Source organism: Siphateles boraxobius, unplaced genomic scaffold, assembly GCF_051911475.1.
Source record: "Siphateles boraxobius isolate OS27281-9 unplaced genomic scaffold, OSU_SipBor_1 24, whole genome shotgun sequence".
Lineage (NCBI taxonomy): Eukaryota > Metazoa > Chordata > Actinopteri > Cypriniformes > Leuciscidae > Siphateles > Siphateles boraxobius.
In genome coordinates, this window is record NW_027508855.1 from 9,882,952 (window position 1) to 9,904,504 (window position 21,553).

At 37.0% G+C, this 21,553-nt stretch overlaps 1 protein-coding gene across 1 annotated transcript in view; it reads right to left on the reverse strand.

Annotated features, from left to right (window-relative positions):
• Window positions 1–21,553, reverse strand: part of limk2 (LIM domain kinase 2) — a 28,036-nt gene that overhangs the window by 1,669 nt on the left and 4,814 nt on the right. The window contains exons 3-15 of the mRNA XM_077241341.1: window positions 17,718–17,853; window positions 12,507–12,616; window positions 10,792–10,983; window positions 10,295–10,400; window positions 7,482–7,690; window positions 7,100–7,286; window positions 6,599–6,685; window positions 6,189–6,320; window positions 5,582–5,638; window positions 4,541–4,606; window positions 3,737–3,914; window positions 3,461–3,516; window positions 3,035–3,192 (exon numbers count right to left, since the gene is read on the reverse strand). Coding sequence (XP_077097456.1) covers window positions 3,035–3,192; window positions 3,461–3,516; window positions 3,737–3,914; window positions 4,541–4,606; window positions 5,582–5,638; window positions 6,189–6,320; window positions 6,599–6,685; window positions 7,100–7,286; window positions 7,482–7,690; window positions 10,295–10,400; window positions 10,792–10,983; window positions 12,507–12,616; window positions 17,718–17,853 — 1,674 coding nt within the window. The remainder of the gene's footprint in view (window positions 1–3,034; window positions 3,193–3,460; window positions 3,517–3,736; window positions 3,915–4,540; window positions 4,607–5,581; window positions 5,639–6,188; window positions 6,321–6,598; window positions 6,686–7,099; window positions 7,287–7,481; window positions 7,691–10,294; window positions 10,401–10,791; window positions 10,984–12,506; window positions 12,617–17,717; window positions 17,854–21,553) is intronic.

The following is a 21,553-nucleotide window of genomic DNA, read 5'->3' on the forward strand; positions in this document are numbered from 1 at the left end:
ACTATAGCTAGATACAATACTGTTCAAAACCTTAGGGTTGGTAAGATGTAATGTTTTGTTCAAATTCACCCAAAATAGGCTCAATCGTTTGTGCTTCGTTTGTGCTGGTCTGTGCTGGTAAAATTTTCGTTTGTGCTGCGTCGGGTTTTAAAATATTAGACATTAAATTATTGTTGATGACGTCGCCAGCCCCCCACATGATCCAAATTCCCCCAAAATAGTCTCGTTCGTTTGTGCTCCGTTTGTGCTGGTTTTGTGCTGTAAAAAAAAATTCCTTTGTGCTGCGTCGGGTTTTAACATATGACATTAAATCAATTTATAAATGTTATTTATTAGGCTATAGGCTACAAGCTGACTGAATAAAATAGATAGCCTAATTGAATTGGTCACCGATATCAAAAATAGTTAGTAATGGTCATTCTGGTTACTTAGGCTATTTCTAAGACATGTCTATCTATTTTTATTAAGTCAGTTCGGGTTTGTTATTAAATCTCTAACCAAAATGTTAGATGCTAATAAAAATGATTTAATAGAACATTAATTTCGTATCAGTGTTTTTGTAGTCCCTGTATTGTTTAAAAAAACTTCATGGTGTTCAGACATTGTCAGACTATTTTTTTTTCTGTCACTCACTTTCTCTCTGGGCAAAATGGATTCGTGCCCTTAAGTTGTAGTTTAAATGTAACTTCAGCAAGTTTGGGCACGAGAACAGCAAAAATATCCTCGAGGTGAGCACACTTTTAAAGTAGAATTGACAAAGACTTTGTCATCACATTATTTGTTCAGGAGATGTAGTGTGCTATTTTATGGAAGTTTGCACTCAAGTCTATTACTTTGTGTGGTATTTTTGGTTTGAAGACAGTAACTTGTCAGTATTAAGTGTTTTTAAATTTAAGTTTTTAAAGGTCAATTTTTTTTGTTGTTAATGGATGTTCGATAGTACATGATTAAATTTCAAAAGTTTAATCATTTTGACTTAATTCATTGACATGAATTTACACATACATACATACATAATAATAATAGTTATTAAATAAATTATATTATAGCCTACACAGGCACATACTGTATATACACACACACCAGTCAAACGTTTGAGCATTTTTTAATGTTTCTCAAAGAAGTCCCTTCTGCTCACCAAGGCTGTATTTATTTGATGAAAAATACAGTAGGCTAATATTGTGAAATAGTATTTCACTGCTGTTTTCTATGTGAATATATAGTAGTGTGATTTATTCCTGTGATCAAACCTCAATTTCCAGCATAATTACTCCAGTCTTCAGTGTCACATGATCCTTCAGAAATAATTCTAATATGCTGATGTTATGAATTTGATGCTCAAGAAACATTTCTGATCGTTATCAATGTTGAAAACAGTTGTGCTGCTTAATGTTGTTATTTTTTCTTCTTCTTGAAACCAAGATATACAACCATTCAAAGTTTTTGGTTAAGTAATGTATATAAAAATACTACTTTTATTTAGCAAGGGACGCATTAAATAGGCCTAATCAAAAGTGAAAAAAATGATCACGGTTTCCACAAACATTAAGCATCCAAAACCCACGCTATGGGTAGCCTATTCAACATTGATAAAAATAAGAACCTTTCTTAACTGAGCACCAATAATAATTGATCAATCAACATTTTACTATGATTTCTGAAGAATCATGTGACATGTAGTCAAGTAATGATACAGAAAATTCAGCTTTGACATCACAGGACTAAATTACATTTTAATTGCATTAATAGGCCTATCAGTGTATCATAATAAAAAAAATCAGCCTTGGTGAGCTTAAGAGACCTTTAGAAAAAGAAAAAAGAATACACACACACCCTGTATAGGCTAAACACAGCAAAACAGATTATGGTGCGTGTTTTTATGACAATGTTCATATTATGTTAGGCTACTAACAAAACAACATAAAAACACTTACCTTGCAGTTTTCGTGTTACATTTCACACATCCGCAGTGTCCGTTAAAAGTTGAAAAAGCACAGGATAGGTAACAGAAGTGAATATTGTGATTTGGTTTGCCGTTTCGGTCTTAGGCTAGGCCTACTTCAACTGTAGTAGATAAAAAATGGACTGGAGAAGTCACCGTCTATAATTCAGTGTCAAATATTTTAAAAATCCGACGCAGCCCAAGCGAATTTCTTACCGCACAAACGAACAAGACTATTTTGGGTGAATTTGGATCATGTGGGGGGCTGGTGCCCTCAGAATGACCAAAAAATATTAGTAGCCTACTATTTTATTATCTAAAAAACCAGAGCAGCTCAAACGAAACTTTTTACAGCACAAACGGAGCACAAACGAACGAGACTATTTTGGGTGAATTTGGATAATGTGGGGGGCTGGTGACGTCATCAACAATAATTTAATGTCTAATATTTTAAAACCCGACGCAGCACAAACGAAAATTTTACCGGCACAAACCAGCACAAACGAAGCACAAACGAACGAGACTATTTTGGGTGAATTTGGATCATGTGGGGGGGCTGAGTGACGTCATCGACCTAACCTTCAATGATTAATATTTTAAAACCCGACGCAGCACAAAATAAACTTTTTACAGCACAAAACAGCACAAACGGAGCACAAACGATTGAGTCTATTTTGGGTGAATTTGGAGCATGTGGGGGGCTGGTGACGTCATCGTCTATAATTCAATGTCTTATATTTTAAAACCCGACGCAGCACAAACGACACTTTTACCGGCACAAAACAGCACAAACGAACTAGACTATTTTGGGTGAATTTGGATCATGTGGGGGGGCTAAGTGACCTCAGAATGACCTAAAAATATTCTTTTAATATCTAAAAAATTGAAGCAGCACAAACGAAACTTTTTACAGCACAAACCAGCACAAACAGAGCACAAACGATTAAGCCTATTTTGACGATGTTTTGCGTTGGGTGGGGGGCCAACTTCACGCAGGTAGAAAAAACCTATTGTTAACATTTCAATCTCACCTTTTCAAACATTACTACTTAAAAAAGAAGGGCATTTGCGACAAAACACAGTGGCACTTACCGGTTGTCAGGGGCGAGGTCACAACAAGCCACAGCCAATGCAAAGAAAGCAGGAGGACAGTGCTCAGGAAGAAATTTCTCTATGAATTTTAGCACATTGAGCCCAAAATCCAGCGTTCTCGGAAGACACTCGGGATCTGCATAAACCTGACCAATAATCTATTACCAAAAGAAGAATCAAGAATGAATAAGGATAAATGGAAGAAAATCAAACACTATGAAACTTTCAAGCATCCTCTTACATAACCGATAATGAAATGTATCCATTTTGACTCAAACCATTTGAGCGTAAACTTTTGCTTTCGGCATTCCGACATTTGTATGCAAGTGCTTACATAAAAGATAGTTTGTTCTAAGAGCTCATGCTGTACTCATAAAGACATGCCATAAAATCTGTGAGATGTTTACCACTACAAAAGACTCTTACCTCACAAAGCACAATGCCAAAGGAGAAAATATCCACCTTCTCATCATAGCGTTTACCTGTTCACACAGAAAAAAAGAGCTCCATCAAGAAAAACAAGCTTACAAAACACAACTCGCAAACACCTTTATATCAGATGATGGCAATTACCTGGAGGAACAGAAAAAACATGAACACAATATTCATGTTTATAATATAAATTAAACTGTTTACTGATATTTTCAAATCTTTCAGACGCAGCACTATTCAAAGATCCTAAGTTTAATTCTCCTTTCTCACCATTGAGCATTTCTGGGGCCATCCAGTAAGGGTTCCCCACCACAGTGTAGCGTTTCTTACGGTCAATGCGTCTAAACAGCCGTTTCTTATTGGTTGGTTTGTCGGGGGGTGGCTGCTTGACCTTGTCCTCCATGATTAGACGAGACAGACCAAAATCTGCCACCACAACGGTGTTGTCCTGCAGGGGTCAGACAAGTAGAGCAAAGATGAACATATTTATGCTAAATGTGCAAAAATGCTTATGACAGAATTAGATGAACATTTCTATGATACAAGTTTATGAGTATAAAGGAACAACATGGAGAAAAAAAAACATTAATAATAAAAATGTAAAATTTACAAAATTAAAAAGTAGTGTCAAAAATCTTGATAACACCAGAAGTCAGTCCTAGCTTTAAACTCTTTGTGCATTTCTAAATGTTTAAAATGTCGTTTGTTCTCTTAAAAAGGTTTGTATGCAAACCTTATTTGCATACAATAAGGTTGTAATTGCAATGTCCAGTTATTGCACACTGGAAGTGCAATAACTTGTCAGAAGTGATTCACTCAGGATATGTGAATGACAGCATTTTCCTGTCTCATCTTCTTACCACTAACTAAGGAAGCGAGCAACCATTAAACTAAACAATCCTCAAGTGTGAACGGATCTTCACCCTTCACTGTATTTTCTCTCTCCTGCTCAAGTATTATTCTTACATAACTTGTTTTGGGAACCTATTGTGGGACCTGGGCTCCCCAAGCAAGGCATAATAAGTGTAGACTCTGATCTAAATGAATGTGAAATGGATAAAACTCCTCCCGTACCAGTTTGACCAGGCAGTTGTGAGAGTTTAGGTCTCGATGTATGATGCTCATTGAATGCAGATATGTCTGAAAGAATAAGAAAAGAACAAAACCAATCAGAGAAGAAAGAAAAAGAGGTTGTGTCTGAGCAGAATGAGGAAAGACAGAAGTGCATTAGACATCTACCACTTGATCATTACTACAACAACAACTAAAACCGAAGTGGTGCATCACAGCAGCGCTAGGCAACAGGACACAACAAAACCTCCTACCAAACAGGAAGTTGCTTCACTGTCTCCTCAACTACTCAGACAAGTCTGATTTGAGATGAACGTGCTTCCTGGAGATGAAGGAAAACTGTGTCCTAACCAGGAGTAATTTAACAAGTTTTTTTTTTAGCAAGTAATCTGTGTGCACACTGGAAGTGCAAATATTGCATGGCACAATACAATCTCAGCCATTCCGAATAGGCATGTAACAGAATTCCCAGACAATATTACCTTTAAAAAAAAAGCATACACACATATTAGAAATTGTTTAGGAACTATTAGAAACCCCTTCAAGGTTTCCATTTTTGCCATAATCTATCAGTAATAAGTGCCAGATGATGATCTAAATCTTAAAATAAGCAAAAATTATTAAATATCCAACATTGATGGATAAATATCCAATAATGGCTGATGGCAATCGATATAAAAGATTCCGATATTAGCTGATAAACAATATGGCACAGATATAAATCTCTAAATCAAAACATATTTAATGTAAAAAAAATGACAACAACGTTTCGATAGTACCAGAGGCACAGTGTTTATACTTCAATCAACCTACAGAAGTCTTATAGTATTTGTATATTAATCTAAGATGGGGGGGGGGGGGGGGGTTCCAAAAAACTACTGAAAACAGACCACAAAAGCCATTTAAATGTCATCTAACCATTTCCTTCAAAATATATGTAAATAAGTATGTCAGCTATGCTCCAAAAGTGCCTCAAATATTGTACAACAATAGCTTATATTGTTTTGCAATGCTGTAAGTGTGCAGACCCAGAAGCCAACTCACCATTCCAGATGCAATGCTCTTTGCAAAACTAACTCTCTGTTCCCATGGGAATGAGTCCTGTCGGGATAGAGATAGAGAGCGAGAGAGAGAGAGAGAGAGAGAGAGAGAAAGAGAGAGAGAGAGAGAGATGAATTGCTGGCCTAGTTTATAACCACATTATAATACAGCCCAGTCTGACAGCACGCCATGCTCTCCGTGAAAAAGAGAGGAAATCGCTTACATAATGGCAGCCACTTATTACACACACAAATTACTCGCACGCAGACACAATTTTATTGAAAACATTATAGTGCATTAGAGACACAATGAAAGACTGAACGAGAGAGGTATATCATCTGTTATCCTTATGTTTGGTGTTGAAACCAATATTTGAAGTAAACCCAGTGGGTGATCACGATGCAATGCACAACTGCATTTTCTCCCTTTAATTTTTCATACTGTGTTTGTGTTTTCAGTCCCTATTCCCTGTCCCTCTCCCTTTTTTCCTTGAAAAGTTCATCTCAGGTGAACAGAGACAGCGACAAAGACTAAATCACTAACAGATGATGTACGACCCTTCCAAGAAGCAAGAGGAAAGGAAAAAAGGGATTTTAAAATCAAGACGCACCTTGTCACGGATAAAATCCTTCAGAGTGCCTCCCTCAATGAACTCTGTTATCAGATTAAGCCGCTTGTCCTTGTACAAAACCCCAATGAACTTCAAAACATGTGGGTGATCAAGACTTCTCATCACTTTTACCTGTAAAAGAGAGAAAGAGAAAAAAATTAATTACTGAGATTCTTAAAGTTATTCATACTAAATACAGACTGGATAAATCTAAGACTAAGTCTATCCCTACAGCAATAGTGTATCCCGGCGCCACATGGATCTGTTTTAAATCACACTCTGATACTGACCCAGAGCAGACAACAAAGGGAAGGAATAAAAGTGGATATAGGGAGATGAAGGAAAAAATTAAGTGGTAATCAGATGGAGGCATGAGAGATACTTGCAGGGAAAGAAAGGGATCTTCATACCTCCTTTAGGAACGTTTTCTGTGTCTCTTCATCACAGCGGATCAGCTCCTTCATGACCATAACCTCACCTGTGGCTTTATGGGTCACCTATAAAAGATCACACAGTCTTAGGGTTGGAAATCGTAAAAGTGATTCTAATTCTTCAAAAATATTGGAACCAAATAGTTTTAATGAACTAGGGTTCTCGGACATCTACATTCTTCTGCAAGTTGTGAATGGAACTATAATCCTGCACTGTGGCATTCCAAAGCAATAGAAATTTCTTCAGCCAAATTGTTTGAAAATGCAATGATTAAGGAAATGCAATTCAGAACTGTGAAATCAGAACTAAAATCCAGAATCTTAAATCCTTATGATTCCTGTACAGAACCTGTCCTACAACACTGAACTAAGCTTATTCAATGCAGTGATAAAACTCTTCTAGACAACTTTGTGGAACCAGTGACCACCTATACACTGAATTATACAGAAAATTAGATATGTTGTTAAACATATGAAAACCTTGATGGCCTGTCCAAAGAAGCCTTTTCCAAGGATTTCTCCATGGATGAGGTCACAGGGACGGAAGATACGGTGGGACCAGCTGGAAGGAGATCGGAGGGATTCAGAGCGCCCAATATCTCGAGTCAGAACTGGAGGGTCCTTAGGAGATGAAGAGACTGGAGACTTGCAGGTGCTGTTGCTACGTCTACAACACACAAGTTAAAAGTATTAATTCTGTATAAGCCCAAAAAGCAATTAGGAAAGGATAAACAAGTGTGTAGTACATTTACTTTGCACTCTCTTTGTATGTCCACATGCACTTGGAATAAACAAATTGTGCTCCAGTTTTCAATGTTATATCTACACAAGCCCAGTGCTGAAAACTGATTTGATAAGTTACCTGAGTGTCCTCCTTTTTAAAGTCCTATTGTCCACTGTGTCACTCCGCTCAATCTCAGCATCTGAGGACAGACGCATGCGGGAGGCCGCGGGGACACCCAGCTGATTGTGGGAAGAGCCGAGGCGGAGTTTGTCCAGACGCTGTCTGACTGGATCATATTCCATCAACAGCTGCAGTGTCTGACTGGTCCTATGAATGAGGTCCTCCACCTGGAATGACCAATCAGAATTCGGAAGGTCACAAAAAACTCGGGTCTTTTTTGATAAGCGCCAGTGCGCCAAAACAACAATAAAAGCTAGAGGACAGCATTTAGTCATAAAACTTGAGCATTGTGCACTGGTGCTGTTCACATAGATAACATTGATTTTCCTCCCAGTCAAAGCTGGTGCCACACAAAAGGTCTTTCTAAAGGTGGAAAAGATAAACACTCAATACGAACACTAAATTTAAGATTATGTAATACACAGGAACAGTGGAATACATTTTGAGATTAAATATTTTCAGGTCCACAAGTCAGGACATCCAGAAATGAAGACATCTAACAGCTTTCTGTAAGGCTAGAATGACACGCCGACATAATTGATTACATTGATTATGTAAATTAGTCAATTTGCGAGTAATGTGCAGATTTGTTGTGCTGTTTATGTTCCCCAATGATGGTGGCTCCTGGGCATGCTGAAAATCAGCCGTTATTACAAAAATATTGTGCCCAATCTAAAGTGTGGAAATTGATAGATATTTAAAACATCTGCTGGATATCGAGTTCGATACTTTTTAGGCACTGACCGAATTGCCTCGATACCATCGAGCATCCAATGTCTTGTCGTTCCGTATCAAATTTCGATACCTAAGCATGCAGCATGATTGGCTGTGGCAAGGCATAAAGGAAAAACACTAGTTTATGCCGGTTACGCCCAGAGACGTGGCTCACACATGAGGCTATAGTGTGTAAGAGTCCCAACCCCATAGATGTAAAAGATGTGGAAAAGATCAAAAGTTTGGCTACATTTCACCAGGCTCGATGCCAACAGCACGCAATGCAATATTTGCGAAAAGATAATTGCTGCCAAGACAGGCAACAAGAAATCTGATGAAGCACTTGACAGTGCATGGAATAAACTTAAGAGCAGAAAGTTGATCCGTCTTTGACTGCAAAAAGAACTGGAGCGTGTCACTCAGCATATAGGCTACTTGCCTCACAGACATGAGAATATAGACATATAAAAAGCTTGGAATGTCTACTTTTAAACGAACCAATTCGAATCGAAAACAAATACTCTGATTATGTAATCCAAATTAAAGTTGCATCTCTCTCTATTGGCGCATGCGCGTTCACTATACTGCGGAGATGACCATTCAGTAACGTCAACTTCATCTTTGCAGCCAACACTGACTCAGAAAACATTAGTTTATTAATAAACAATCAAAATGTCTCCTTGCTATTTTTTCCCCGACACATTCATAATCATTAGACTACTTTTGTGGCAAGCTTTATGCGCGCGCTTGAGCACAAGGCATATATACCACCCCCCAGTGGCCTATATGAGTCTTTGAGTCTGTAAGAAAAGTCAACAAACTGAAAAAATAAAACCAAAGTTTTTTTTAGGTAATGTATAAAGTAAACTTGTTAAAACAGATTCCATAAAATTGGTAATGAAAAAAGTATAGTTTAGGAACCAGTATAGAAGTCAAAGTATTGGTATCGAAATTTTTTGAACGATACCCAGCCCTAATTGGACTCATTTATTTAATTATGCGCTGTCAAACATGGCAAAACTTCACGGTTTATGGAAACCGTCATGATTGATACTGTTCGCTATGGTTAGTTAGTTAGAATGCAGCAGTGACTTAAGCTGTTTGATCTTACAGCTGAATGAACATATTCAAACAGCTACTTTAATCTTTTAAATAAACAAATCATTTCAGGATTCACAATTGTATTCATACAGAAGTTCATACAGCTTACTTATGGTTATTATTTATTGGTCAATTAACCACAGGATTAATAGGCTATTCAGAAAAAAAACAATAGATTTACCGGGGTTATCCAATGAATCAGTAAAAAAAAAAAAATTGTTAGATTAATCGATTAAAAAAAATAATCATTAGTTCCAGCCCTAATTTCAGGACTTTACGTTTTTCCATTTTTAGGATTAAGGGAATATCAGGCTGCTCATTACATCTTGCAGATGGCTGCCAAACAAAGTCAGTCCTAAAACCTCAATGGTACATGATTAAATTAAGGCACAAATCCATTACAACAGAGAGAAGCAGTGGAATTCAAATGTTAAGGAGAAATGGTGGGAAAATGAAATCACATTTACAAATGCACGAAGAGAATGCAAAGCATTTACATAGGAGTTGAAAAGTCACTTTAGTACTAGAGTTTTAACACAAACCTCCCAACACAGGTATGCATTACAAAGTTAAACCCATGCCTGACTCCTTACATTTTATTCTTAAGAAAACGAAATAATGCTTTGCAACATTAACCCTTTAACAAAACACAACAGATGTGCCAAATGTTATATGGATTATGATAACCAAAAAACACATCAAAGCCATATAACAAACAGCGTGTTACAAGGTGTAATGTAAATTCAGTGCATGATCAGGTTAAAGTTATTACCAAGGTATGAAAGGAGTGTCATTGTATGTGCTGGGACAAGCTATGGTATGACAGTTTGTATTTCAAATGCTTATCATGCCGTTCCTCTGTATTGTCACATTGCTTCAACAAGTTAGCGTTGGCATGATTTCACCTCACATCAAAGCTAATATCAAGCATGGTAGCAGTAAAAAATGGAAAATACCTCCTCCTCCATCAAAGCTGTCACCGGGAGTCCATTGATCTCCAGGATTCGGTCCCCAACATGGATGGCGTTACGAACCTCTGGACTAATATGCATCCCTCTGACCCTGTAAGGATAAGGTTTTGGGAGATTTTGTCAAAAGACAGGTTAGGAACGATGAGATATCTCTCATTACTTTCGGTTATGGTTTTGCATCCAAAGAACACAAAAACAAAATGGCAGTCTGCCTTTAATCCAACATGAGCTGTCATATTGCCACAATTATGCAACACATTCCATGTGGCATTAACAGTGTCTCTGGCATGGGGTGTGTTGCCATTGTGGTGAATCTGTGAGGTGATAAATAACTTCAAGTCTCTATTATTTCAAATGTTTTTCAGCATATTCATCGTAATCTGACTCCTTGCTGAACCAGATCCCAAACTAATATCTCAAGTAAGGCAAGTAGGGGGTGCATGAAGTTTTTTTACATGTTTATTCTGCATGTCTTCACTTACTCTTTGACCTGGACACTGGCAGTGGCAGTCGTGCAGTCTCTAATCACGCTGACAGAGAAGCCCCTTTTTCCATTGGTGGCAGAAGGCATGGATACCAGAGTTACTGTGTGAGGGAGCAGGTCTGTTGGAGAGTCCGCCAAACCACGCTTTTCCAACATCGGTGTCAGGACCTCATGCTTGTAGCATTTACCACTGTGTGAGATAGAGAAGTTGATGAGAATCACTAGAGTTTGAACACTTTAGGACCTTTTAGGACAAGACCTGACAAGAGCAAGTCACCACCAGACATGTTATGAAACACTGTCAACCTGCCCGTGCTTTACTGAAAACGACAAATGAAGAGAAACAACAAACAAAATAGCAAATTGAATACACAAACTGCAAGTTAAGAAGTCTATTAAAAAAGCCTTTATGATAAAGAATTAGGAGATAATGATTATTATCATATTAAATATTAGTTGCTGTTTACCAGTACTGTTTGGATGTAATATGCATTTAAGTTCCCAGAGTTTTCAATTTAATTAATTTATGTGAAGTTTTCTCAGTAAAATTTGGAAATACAACCAGGACAACGGGGGTGTTTTTTTCATGGGATGTGTCCACCTTATATATATAACCTTTATTTAAACAGGAAATGTCCCATTGAGACACAGCCTCTTTTACAAGGGAGTCCTGTATAGCCCAATTTTCAACCATGAGCTGAAAAACAATACATTGTGTAAATCTGTATTGTATTTTAATTTAATAAAGTTTAAAAAATATCCACACAGAAAAAAAAATACGAGTATAAAATATATAAACAAACCAAATAAAAAATAAAAGTCGAGAAGACTCGAGATCTACCTACCATTAATTAAAACAAGTGGATATGTCCGTCAGCATGTTAGATATTCTTTTTTTAAAAGCAGTTAAGGAAATTAGCGCACCAATCTTAAGCCTAGAATGGAGTTCATTGCAGGACAAAGGGCCATAGTAAGACAGACTCCTCTTTCCTGCTTCCTTCCTCATTCTTGGTACCTTACAAAGTAGTCCGTCACTAGATCTTAAATAATATTTACTTTGCATATGAACAAATTTTAAACAGATATAAGGCAGCAAAAGACCTAAAATAGCTTTATAAATAAAAATGTTATAAATAAAAGTTTTGTGGCAAGAGCTTTGATATGTTTTTTAAAATGTAAAACCTTTGTCCAGCCAGATCATTATATAAACCGATCACCTATCATTATATAAATTAATAATAGAAATTCAAATTTACCTGGTTACCTGCAATGCCAATTTGATTGCAAAAATGTAAGCTGAGAGCAGAACCCCTAACAAAACACTGCATAATTCCATGTGTTGAACAAAGAAATTCTTAGATTTTGTTCAGTTTGCTTTTCAAAAACAGCTTTGCGTCTCTGCAAGGTCATCCTATTGAGTACCTCAAATGGTACCACAGACTGCAGATAAAATGACACTGAAGATACTTAATTAAAATTCAGTGAGCCTAATACTGAAACTGGGACATATTTACATTTACATTTTGTTTTTTAGTGAATTGTCAGGACACCCATTGTAAAACCAGCATATCTGATAGTTCCAGCTAAGATATCTTAAGTCAACAGAGGAATCATTAATACAGTTTGGAGCTAAAGTAAAGTTTCTTTCTGCACCAGTACAGTCTACAATTAATACATGTACAGTTTGGACTTGAAAAGTGTGAAGTTACTCACCAGTAAAGTTTGGTACGTTCCACTAAGGCATAGGTATCCTGATCCTCAATCACCACCCTGCAGCTCAAACACACGAAGCACTCTGGGTGATATTTATAGTCTCCTGCCACCTGAAACACACGGACACCCAGCGCAGATGAAGTTCAGAACATCAGATGCCTCATGATTTCACTTCAAAAGCCCACATCCTCAGTACCAGCAACACCAGCCCTGACAGTGGTCCAGATACAATCTTTCTGGAATACTCCTGTACGCTTAGTACATGCTCACTGCTATATCTGCCAAGCCCAGGTGTGGTGGATCATGCTTTCATTGTGCTTCATCTGCTTTGTGTTGGTGTACGGTCTGCGCTCTTTGGCAGTGACGTAAGCATGTGTGCTATCTTTTTCTGTAACACCTGCAAGTGTCTGCCAGAACCTTTCTATAACCATGATCCCATACTCTTACACAACACATAATGTGTGTCAGTCTCTGTTGAACACCTCCTAGCTCTATCTAATGCAGGCTATCTCTTTGACCTCCCTCTCATAAATCTTAGAAAATACACATTTACAAGTAGAAACCATTTTCAGAAAAGTTTGGGGTAAAGCTTTATTTTCTCATTTTACTTTTGTTGACATTTTACCCTGAAAAATGAATAAACTGGAAAAAAGAACTTAAAATATGCAACTACACAACATTTTAACCTGAGATTTGAAATACAATAACCATAAACATCCATTTTCTAATTACTAGCAAATACAATTCCACAAAATTCATTTGCATAAATCAAACACATTTATTAACCTTGTAAGCAAATAAATATCCCAAATCCCTTTCTATACTGTTTTGATGTATAGCATATTCTATTAACTTCAGACCAACACAAACCAAAATCAAATCTACTTCCCTAAGAAAACATCTTGAACTTTTAACATTAGGAAGTGTTTATTAATAAGTTTATTACGTTTGAGGATGTCACCAAAGGGAAGTTTTGTGGGAGTTAGTCAATTTCTAAGGACACATTTATCTCCAAAGCAAAGCCAAATAAAACTCACATTCATTACTTTGATTTTCAAATCAAACAAAGTCTCAGTGCCAAAATCTTAGTAGCTTTCCATCTCACTCCTTAGTAAGAAACTACACAGTTTGCAGCTCCTCATTTAAGGTATTATTAAGGCACACAAACTCATATATTCAATATAAAAGAACTGCCAATCAACAAGGGTTATGGAACAGAAACATACTTTTATTCTCTTATTGTGAATGGAAAATTATTTAACCAATAATCCTCTGGCTCTTCCTTTCATTCTGGCTGAATGGAGAAAGTATGAGGTCACACTGAGGTTTCATTTAATGTGAGCCACAAAAGACAGATTAGCAGTTATGTTTACCGAGCTGTGAATCAACGGTCCCAGGGTTTGACTAACTAAATTCTTGGGTAATTTGTCGGCTGGGTAAGCCACACCTCCTCATGAAGTCTACACTATTCAACAACCAGAGTGTAGAACATGCAGACAGGCAATTAGAGGATTTTGTGCCAACTTGGTTTTGTTCTCACTTATTCTAGCATAAAACAGAAATGCATTTCAGCATTACAACTGATTTTCTACCATAACACTAAATAATAATAGACATAGTATGGAGAGAAATAACAATACTCATATAATATTAATAGTAAATACACTCACCTAAAGTATTATTAGGAACATCACATTAATACTGTGTTTGACCCCCTTTCACCTTCGGAACTGCCTTAGTTCTACGTGGCATTGGTTTCAACAAGGTGCTGAAAGTATTCTTTAGAAATGTTGGCCCATATTGATAGGATAGCATCTTGAAGTTGATGGAGATTTGTGGGATGCACATCCAGGGCACAAAGCTCCCGTTCCACCACATCCCAAAGATGCTCTATTGGGTTGAGATCTGGTGACTGTGGGGGCCATTTTAGTACAGTGAACTCATTGTCATGTTCAAGAAACCAATTTGAAATGATTCGAGCTTTGTGACATGGTGCATTATCCTGCTGGAAGTAGCCATCAGAGGATGAGTACATGGTGGCCATAGAGGGATGGACATGGTCAGAAACAATGCTCAGGTAGGCCGTGGCATTTAAACAATAACCAATTGGCAATAAGGGGCCTAAAGCGTGCCAAGAAAACATTCCCCACAGCATTACACCAGCACCACCAGCCTGCACAGTGGTAACAAGGCATGATGGATCCATGTTCTCATTCTGTTTACGCCAAATTCTGACTCTACCATCTGAATGTCTCAACAGAAATTGAGACTCATCAGACCAGGCAACATTTTTCCAGTCTTCAACTGTCCAATTTTGGTGAGCTCTTGCAAATTTTAGCCTCTTTTTCCTATTTGTAGTGCAGATGAGTGGTACCTGGTGGGGTCTTCTGCTGTGGTAGCCCATCTGCCTCAAGGTTGTGCGTGTTGTGGCTTCACAAATGCTTTGCTGCATACCTCGGTTGTAACGAGTGGTTCTTTCAGTCAAAGTTGCTCTTCTATCAGCTTGAATCAGTCGGCCCATTCTCCTTCTTCTCTTAGCCCATTTTTCCCTTTTCACACCATTCTTTGTAAACCCTAGAAATGGTTGTGCGTGAAAATCCCAGTAACTGAGCAGATTGTGAAATACTCAGACTGGCCCGTCTGGCACCAACAACCATGCCACGCTCAAAATAGCTTAAATCACCTTTCATTCCCATTCTGACATTGAGTTTGGAGTTCAGGAGATTGTCTTGACCAGGACCACACCCCTAAATGCATTGAAGCAACTGCCATGTGATTGGTTGATTAGATAATTGCATTAATGACAAATTGAACAGGTGTTCCTAATAATCCTTTAGGTGAGTGTATATATAATTACTATGTATAAAATATATATACTGTATATATAGTATATACCACAAAAGACAGATTAGCAGTGATGTTTACCAAGCTGTGAATCAAAAGTGTGTGTGTGTGTGTGTGTGTATATATATATGTTTTTTTTTTCAGTGTCTACATTTACAGTGCTGTGCTCAAGGGCAGTTAGTTGACCTGCTTGACACTTGGTTCAACCTGTGAGTAAGCATGTCTCAAATCTTGTTTGTGCTTACACGACTCAAACGTCATACCCGCCTGTGTGTTACAGTAGAGTGTGAATGTGCATTTGAGAAAGACTGTTTCCCAGAAGTACATTGTAAAAGAGCTGCCCCACCCTAAGGACTCATGGAGTCACATCATCACAGCCAACTAAACATGGAACAGATTGAAAAAAGAAAAGAAAAAAACTACACATCTCATTTAATCAAGTTCAATTTTTCAACCAAAATTTTATGTGCTAAAAAGTGGTGTAAAAAACAGTACAGCTGCCTTAGACAAGATGAAGGTAGAAAAAAATACGGCAAAAACTGAACAATGAGGAACAGCCAAAGAAAATATTTTATTATCATGGATGGTCAATGATCAAATACACAAACATATTCAAATAAGCACTTCAGCTGTGAGGATGTGATTCTTCCTGCCTTCTTGAAACCCTGCTGCGTGTGCTTCTGAGCCCACAACTGGCAACACACTCTGAACAGAAATACTTGGCATCCGTTAATCAAAGCCCAAACAGAAAAGGCCTATTATGCAGTTTGCTCTCTGGCAAATTCTCCTCTTTCTGCTCCTTTCTCTCTTAACCCATTTAAAAACTACCTGTTTTTGTGAGCATTGATTTTGTGTACATTAGAGATGGATTTGTAAGTCTCTCTCGCATTGATACTTCCATTAGCGTTATGATTACAAAGCTTCTCATTGAAGCCCATGCAAAAGCATTCCAGACGCATGATGAAAGAGCACACAACACTGTGGCCATTCCAGCCTTCAGATCACAGTCATCCTGCTCACAGGAATGAGATCATTTATAATTGAGAATTTGATATCTCATCAGAAATGAGATTCATTTATATTCTTGAGACACATGAGTTAACATGTGACACTACCAAGTTATATGTCACAGAATAAGAACAAAGAAACACAAAAGAAGATATTTGAAGAAAGTTACAGCTGGTTTTGTCCATTTTTATCAATGGGACCCAATACTTTTAAGCACCAAAAAAGGACATAAAGATTGCATGAAATTACTCTAAACAACTTAAACACTATTACTTTGTATGAGGAACAGATTGAAATGTAAGCCTTTATTTACTCTCAAATCAAAACTATATTTGACATCAAATATGGTGATATATTTGATGTCAAAACGTTTGGTCATGTGACATGTGAGAACCAATGATGTTTGAAGTTAGTTTATGTTTAAGGTTTGTGTAAGGTCTTTATGTCCTTTTTGTAACTTGAAAGTATTAATTTCAATTAACTTTCATAGAAGGAATAAAAACACTTTACAATAAGGTTTTATATGGTAACATTAGTTAATTGCATTAGTTAACATGCACAAACAACAAAAAATATTTCTAAAGCATTTATTAATCTCATATAATGTTAATCTCAACATGATTTGAATCCATGATTAAAATCAATAGTTGTCTCGGTTAAGATTAGTTAATTAACCTAAACTAAAAATTAACATTTTTTATGTTTTTTAGATTATATTTCTATTAATTAATGTTGTTAAAGGTTAATAAGTACTGTAACAAATGTATTTATCATTGTTAATTAATATTAGTTAATGCATTAACCAACCTTAACAACTGATGGAAACTAATTGTAAAGTATTACCATAAATCAATAGAAGCATTCTTCAATTTATCTATTTGTGTTTGGCAAAACAACATGAGGATGGATTAATGATAATAGAACTTTCATTTTAGGGTGAACTATCCCATTAAAGCTGCAAAACAATCAATGACACATTTCGGCACAAAAAAAAAAAACTCAAATTCCTCCCAAAAGCATCACTCAAATGTGATTCACTAATCACATTAGGAGTGGGAAAGAGAGTTTAAATCCTGTCCACCAACCTTTACCTTATCAGTGACCTCTTCAGGACTATGAAAAACATCTGCATTTATTGACTTTACCTGCCTTTAGACCTCTTGATTTAGCCATGTAAATATTTACTGAATGAGACAATGGCGTGTTATCTTACCGGTTCTTGCGCAGGTTAGCAGAGCCTTCTGAAATGATCTTCTTTAGAGCTTTCGACTGATAGTCAGTTTCTTTACTCTCTCTGTGTGTTTTTTTCTAAAACTCTGTGGAAAAACAATTCAGACAAGTTCACATGACTTTTCTTACCATAGCAGGTCCCGTCATAAGCAGCGAGCAGCCATGGCACAACTCCCCAAACTTCTCGCAGTAGTGTTTGTGACAGTACAGCCTCCCCTCTTTCTCAAAGTACCAGTTTGTCAGGAGATCAAAGCACACAGAACACCTGTGGAAAAAAAAAGAGCGGAAAAGTCCGTAAGTGAAACATTCTGTTCGCAGATGTTCCTTTAAACATGCAGCTCTCCAGGAGAGAATAGAAACCCGATTGCCTGAAATGTTTAGCAAGTGAGGTAGTCTAGGTATTTGACATGTTCACGATGTCATTGGGAATTTCACGCAAATTATTTAAAGAAATATTTTACCTAACATTCATTTACTCTCCGTCAATCTGTTCCAAGCGCACAGGACTTTCTTTATTCAGTAGAATACAAGGAGGTGCAATACTGAAGAATGAACACCTCTGTGCTTGTGCATTTTTTTCTGTGCATTTTTGGAGCTTGAAAGCCAATATATCTTTGTTACATGCAAATGAGTGGTCAGTATATTCTTCAATATTTCTCCTTTTGTGTATCACAGCCAAAAAGAATGTCACATAGGTTTGGGATCACATGTAGATGGGTAAACTATTTGTATTGTTAGTTGAACTTTAACATTTACCAAACATTTGGCTCCAACAGATGTTATTAAATGTTTAGTGTTTCAGCCAAACATCTGAACATAGTATAACTCACAAAGTACATTCTATTTTTAAGACATATTTTTTAGTATCAGAGGTAAAGCTAAAGCCGTGGTCAATTATGTCAAAGGAGACACATACAAGTTCCTTCAAACATTCCTTCAATCATGGCCGAGACAAAGTCCAACCGGTCAACACACACTAACACTATAGTTAAGGAATTTGGGACGTGAGCCAAAACAAGTCATGAAATTCTCTCATACACTCTTCTCTCAACCACCCTACCTACAATTGGAACCTGATGTCGGGATACAAGCTATGCCACTTTAAACTATTATCTACTTCCTACGAGAAAGAAAAATTCACCTAATTAAAGACTTTGAACAGCAGAGCACTTGGACTTTGAGGCTTTTTGAAACAATAAAGGATCACTTGTCCAGGAGAGACAGGGAAGGATGAGTGAAAAGCAAAAAGTTCCTTTACATGCCACAGCTTGTTTTGCCAGACTAGGTGATGTGAGGTGGGGGGCAACTGGGACCTACATCAGATGTGAAACACCTAATGGGTGCATAATTTTAAAGTACTGCCTTAGAGGCAAATGGCCGTACCATGATGGATGCCCAAAATATTTCTGCTAAATATACACCAAGTCCCGCTCATATAGTCACTGAACAGTAGGTGTACTGTTGTATTAGTGATTCTAAAACAACTCTGCATAAATGTAATTGCAAATAACCACAACCATGTTATGTTCCAGCAAAAAAATATATAATAAGTTCTGCAAGTTAGTTATTGGACAAAAAAACTTAAATGCATGCATACACACATACATACATAATCAGTCAATAGTATTAGATTTCCCTGTGCTACTTGTCCTTGTACAGATATAAATGATAGCTCAAAACAGCAGAACCTAGCAACCACATAGCAATGCCCTGGCAACTGCCCACACAATTTCCTCTCCAAATTGTTTGTGCTAGTTGTGTTGCTAAATAGTTGGACTGTTTAGTCTTACATACTTTTATCAATCAATTCCCAATGGGTAATCAATATACTGTATCATTTATTATCATTATGTACTGTGTAGTTAGTTATTCATGCTATTTTTAGGTAGTTATCACAACACTGTTCCTGAATGATTATTAATCACAGTAGTCTTAAAAGGTTAGTTCACCAAAAATAAAATAAAAATAAAATTCTGTCATTAATCTAAATTTACAGAATTTACTCACCCTCATGTCGTTCTAATCCAAACCCTTAAGACTTTCGTTCATCTTCTGAACACAAATGAAGACCTTTTTGATTAAATCTGAGACCTTTCTGTCCCTCCATAGACCGCTACGCAATTAACACGTTGACGCTTTAAAAAGAGATCATAAAACTAATCCATATGAATTGAACGGTTTAGTCCAAAAAATTTCTTAAGAGACACGATCGCTTTATATGATGAACAGATTGAGTTTAGTCTTTTATTCACACATAAACATTCATCAACTCACACATCAGATCTGGTAAACAGAAGCTCAAGCATGTTTGCTTGATGTGCTAGAACCAATAAGGTTCATTCTCGTGTGTTACGCAGCACTTTTGTGCTTCCGCGTTTTTTTCTCTCGTGCATCAAGCGGATTCGGAGAAAAGTAACACATATTTGCCGCTAGGGTAAAATAGTATTAAACTCTCAGACAATGATAAAAATCAGTCATGTTTTTGAAAAACAGTTATATTTTATGAGACTCTGGTCAGGAAAGGAGGTAGACAGCCACTAGGTCTGAACCAAAGCAAAGTCCAAGCATCCAGGCAGGAAATCATCTCCAGGCCATGTTCCAGTAGTTCAATGAGCTTTATTTCCACAATGAGGAAAACACAAATACACTCCAATGCTGAAGGTATTAACAATTCATCTTTTTAAATACCCTATTAAAATTAATTTGGCACACAGCATGAATGGCTTGGTGTGCGGTATAAATGGAAATGTATTAACTTAAATAACAGTGAGTTCTAGTAATCCCTAGTAAATTTAGAGCTATGCGTTTCAGATTGTTTTTTAGCATCCAAATCAAGGCCTGCACACTGAAGGCCAACTACCAATCGTAACCAACTCTCTGACAAACCCAACAACACTAAGTGCCAAAGGGAAGCGTCTGGCATGCTATGTTCTGCTGAAGGCTGTTCTCTCTGGTACACCATGTGCCAGAAAAAGGGAAATAGAGGGAAAGAAATGGGGGGAAAAATACACTCAATGGAATGAACGTGGGGAGGATGTGGAAAAGTGTTGAGACGTTCTGATAATGATCACATTAGTGTGAGAAGGCCACCAAACCCTCAAGCCTGTCGACAGAACGGCTAGATTTTGGCCATAAGCCCGATTGTTGCCTTTGTTTGGAGGAATGTTGATAAGCTCTTGTTTCTAGAGGCAGACACTATAAGTCAGTCACCCACACAAAGTGGGAAGAACCTTGTCATCCAGTCTAGGAACACAATTTGTGTGTCTGTGGGGTGAAATCTGCTCACAAGTTGGGCAACCTGTGCTCTGACAGTGACATCATAGCAGATGCAAATGTTTGTGAATCATCCTCTGGCAAACATAGGGAACTAACATCTGTGAGGACATTGCAAAGGCTGAGCAGGTGTGCAGCTGTGCACCCATGACAAACTTTCACCTGTGCACCAGATGTGACTGGTACATTTTGGCCACTAATTTCAAAACATGTCTGACATGCTCCAAATGAAGAATACCAATTCACAGAACTTTAGCTAAACTCACATGAGGAAAGGAATTTCTCAAATTCAAAGGAATTTAGGCATTGCAGTATTGTAATATAAATAAATTAATATGAAAAATGCATATGCATTATGATATTTGGAAGAGATTACATTAAATAGTGTTATTTAATTATTCATGTTCTTAAAGATCAACTTAAAGTGAACATTTGGTTAAAGCACAGGTAATCTGAATGTAAAAATAGCATAAAATCAGCATATTAGAATATTTTCTGATGGATATATATATAAAATATAAAAATATAAAAGTAAATATACCAAAATGTATTTGAAAACATTTATTTTATTCTAAGTATACTATTAATACATTTACATATTTATGTACTAAATATAAATACCTTGGAATTGTACTTTCGGTATACTAAATTGGTATACTTAAAGTCTGCTAAATTGGAGCAACTAATTTTGT